This window comes from Myotis davidii, unplaced genomic scaffold (assembly GCF_000327345.1).
Source record: "Myotis davidii unplaced genomic scaffold, ASM32734v1 scaffold464, whole genome shotgun sequence".
Taxonomy (NCBI): Eukaryota; Metazoa; Chordata; class Mammalia; order Chiroptera; family Vespertilionidae; genus Myotis; species Myotis davidii.
Genome location: NW_006295287.1, coordinates 543,553 through 547,224, shown reverse-complemented (window position 1 = coordinate 547,224; position 3,672 = coordinate 543,553). Strand labels below are relative to the sequence as shown.

The 3,672-nt window shown below is 60.1% G+C and overlaps 1 protein-coding gene across 1 annotated transcript in view; it reads right to left on the bottom strand.

Moving 5' to 3' along the window:
* SULT2B1 (sulfotransferase family 2B member 1) overlaps positions 1 to 3,672 on the bottom strand; it is a 35,162-nt gene that overhangs the window by 22,458 nt on the left and 9,032 nt on the right. Inside the window, exons 4-5 of the mRNA XM_015567959.1 lie at positions 1,794 to 1,973; positions 1,544 to 1,644 (exon numbers count right to left, since the gene is read on the bottom strand). Coding sequence (XP_015423445.1) covers positions 1,544 to 1,644; positions 1,794 to 1,973 — 281 coding nt within the window. The remainder of the gene's footprint in view (positions 1 to 1,543; positions 1,645 to 1,793; positions 1,974 to 3,672) is intronic.

The following is a 3,672-nucleotide window of genomic DNA, read 5'->3' as shown; positions in this document are numbered from 1 at the left end:
GAGAGAGAGAGAGATGCCTTCGGGCTGGAGCAATCAGGGAAGGCTTCCTGGAAGAAGAGGCCGTGCAGCGTGCCTACGGCTTTGCCCGGCTGCAAAGAGGACGTGCTGCGGCTTCTGACCTGGTCGGGGGGTGACAACAGGCCGGTGCCAGGCGCTGTGGTCCTCACAACGGCCCCGCGAGCTGGCGCTTCCCGCCCGCTTTAAGGACGAGACCTCCGAGGCTCTGAGAGATTTTAACGGCTTCACTGACACCGGGATCCAGGCTCTTCCCACACGCAAAAGGGACTGACAGACCCTCCTGGCGAGGCTCCCTATGGACTCTAGAACCGGGAGGTCACGGTTCAATTCCCGGCCAGGCTCGATCCCCGGTGTGGGGCGTGCAGGAGGCATCCCGTCCATGATTCTCTCTCGTTATTAATGTTTCTCTCTCTCCCTCTCCCTCTCCCTTCCTCTCTGTGTTAAAAAAAAAAAAGTAGCGACAGAACAGAGAATACAAAACACACACGAAGTGAGGGGGCGAAAGGGGCAGATGGCGCACACACACACGAAGGAAACATGTCAGGCCGTGGGTGAGGGTGCCTCCCAGGCTCCTGGGCTCTCAGGACAGACCTTCGCTCTCAACCTAGCACAGCTGGGCACGTGCATGGTGGGTTGTTCCAGCTGGAAGCCCAGCGCGTCCTCCTTGCAGCTGGGCAAAGCTGTAGGCACGCTGCATGGCCTCTTCTTCCAGGAAGCCCTCCCTGATTGCCCCAGTCCGAAGGCCTCTCTCTCTCTCCCGGGTGCCTGTCCCAGGTTATGTCTGATGGGGCCCAGACAGGGTCCCAGTCTAACTCCCAAGGGTGTTCCCTTCCACTGCTTCCCGCTTCCTTCCAGATCACAGCCACCCACGAAGCTCACTTTCCGTAGCCGCAGTTCAACACGAGGTCATTCTCCTATGGCCTCCCCTGCTCAGAAGCCACCTATGGCTCCCCTGACTCAGAGGAAAGCCGCAGTCCTCACTGTCTGCCTTCATTCCCCCCCACTGCCCCCTCCCCCACACGCACACACACTCACTCGGCTCTGGCCAGAAGGCCTCCATCCAAGCACCCGCACGCTCACCCCAGGGCCTTTGCACTGGCTGGTCCCTCTGCCCAGGACACTTTCCCCAGGTTGCCCGTGGCTCCCTCTCCTCCCTTAGATGGTCGCTGTTGTCTTCTCTTGGGGTCCTCCCCCTCCACTTTTTTAAAAAATAGGCCTCCTCCTCCCCCTCCCCCTTCTTTTGTTTTTTTCTTTTAAAATATATCTTTATTGATTTCAGAGAGGAAGGGGGAGGGAGAGATAGAAACATCAATGATGAGAGAGAATCATTGATGGGCTGCCTCCTGCACGCCCCCCACTGGGGATCAAGCCCACAACCCAGGCATGTGCCCTTGACCGGAATCAAACCTGGGACCCTTCAGTGCACAGGCCCATGCTCTATCCACTGAGCCACACCGGCCAGGGCTCCACCTTCTTAAAACCCCGCCCACGCAGTCCTGGCCCCCCTCTCCCGCCTGCCCTTCACCAGCTCTTCTCCCCTCGGCCCCCGAGTTTATCTCTGTCCCCGGTCCCGCTCCCGCTCGCGGCCTCAGGGACCCGGGTCTGCTCACTGCTGTCGCCCAGGACCTGGTGCATCATCCACAGTGGAGGAGGCCTTACGGGAGGGGAAGTGGGGGCGAGAGGAGGGGAGGAGAGGGGGGTGCTGGGCCTGTGCCAAACAAACAGGGCTTCCTAATGTTTGAAGGCACTTGTTGTGAAATCGCCACCCAAATTACCGGAGTTGTAAATATTATCAGTATTCTCTTCATTTCAGACCCCCCGTCCTCACCTTCGCCTTTGAGGAAGTTCTGCAGGAACTGGTCGGGGGTGCCGGGGTCCTTCAGCTGCCCGGCGATCTTGGAGTAGTGATAGAGCGACACGGCCACGTCCCGCGGGTTCCGGCCCATGTAGATGACCTGCGTGTGGTGTTGGGAGAGGAGAGAGGGCGTCCGTCACTGCGGCCGGCCCCCCGGCCCCGCGGCTGTGTTTTGAGCTCCGTTCCTGGCCCTGCAGCAGGAAGGACTCAGGGTAGACTCCTCAGGGGACTTCCCAGCTTCTGGCAGCTCAGATCCCAGAGAACGGGGAGCGCTCCCTCCGACCACATGCTGGGGGCGGGGGAGGGAGGGAGGGGCTGTTTCTGGGTCAGGAGGAAGGACGGTTTGGCTTCAGGGGACACAGAGAGGAGGGGAAAGGCACGGAGTTCAGGATGGGGGCGATCAGGGTGAGAGATGTGGACCAATAGAGGAGGGACGCCGCCCCTCCTTCCTGTCCCCAGAGCCGAGGCCCCAGGCTCATCCTCTCCTGCCTGGACCTCGGCCCCAGCCTCCTCCCTGGCCTCCCGGCCTCCACACAGCCGCAGGGGGTCTTTCTGCACCCCGCGAGGACCCCGCCCTCCTGGGTTCCCAGCGCCCCAGGACAGAGTCCCAGCCCCTGGGCCTGGCATTTGAGGCCTCGATTCCCTGGCTCCGATCTCTTTACCAGGTTTATATTCTACTAGAGGCCCGGTGCACAGCATTCGTACATGGGGGGTGGGGGCGGGGACCCTCAGCCTGGCTGCGCCCTCTCCCAGTCTGAGACCTCTTGGCAGACACCCCCCGAGGGGTCCTTAGCGCTGCTGCCGAGGCAGGAGAGGCTCCCACCACCGCTGCTGCGCTCGCCAGCCGTGAGCCCGGCTTCTGGCTGCGCGGCGCTCCCCCTGGTGGTCAGTGCACATCATAGCACCTGGTCATTCCGCTGTTGTATCAATTTGCATATTAGGGTTTTATTCTATAGGATGAGCATCCCCCACTCCAGTCCCATCAGACATGTCCTTCCCTGTCAACTGTCTCCTTTCCCAAGACCGAGGTCAGCCACATGGTGGTCAGCCACGTGTATGTGACCAACCTCCAACAAAACCCTGCCCGGCCGGCGTGGCTCAGTGGTTGAGCACTGACCTATGAACCAGGAGGTCACAGTTCGATTCCCGGTCAGGACACATGCCCTGGTGGCAGGCTCGAACCCCAGTGTGGGACGTGCAGGAGGCGGCCCGTCAATGATTCTCTCATTATGAATGTCCCTATCTCTCTTCCTCTCCCTACCTCTCTGAAATCAATAAAAACATATTAAAAACCAACCACAACAAAAAACCCCGGGCCCGGGTGAGTGTCCCTGGGGGCAATGCTCCCTGCTGGCCGTCACGCATCATCGCGAAGGGCCTGGGCGCCGTTCATGCGAGTCCACGGGAGAGGCCACGGAAGCTGGTGCCACGTCTCTGCTCGCCCCACGGGCCTCCACCCTTTCGCTAGACTTACCGTGACTGTGGGTCTACCAGCTTTGCCAGCTTCTGAGTCCCTCTAGTGAACCAGGGAGCCTGAGGGGGGGGTCTTGGGGACCCCTGGATTGCAGTCCCCATCTTGTCTCTATCTGCATTACTCTTCTACCTACCGACCTACCTACCTATCTATGTATCTATCGTCTACCTACCTACCTACCTATTTATTGTCTACAAATTGCAAATATCTGTGCCCAGCCCAGATCTCTCCTGTCAAACCCGGATTCATCTCTCTCACTGCCCACTGGAAACCTCCACCTGGGACGTGGATGGGTCACAGCAGAGCCCCCAACACCCCTCCCCGC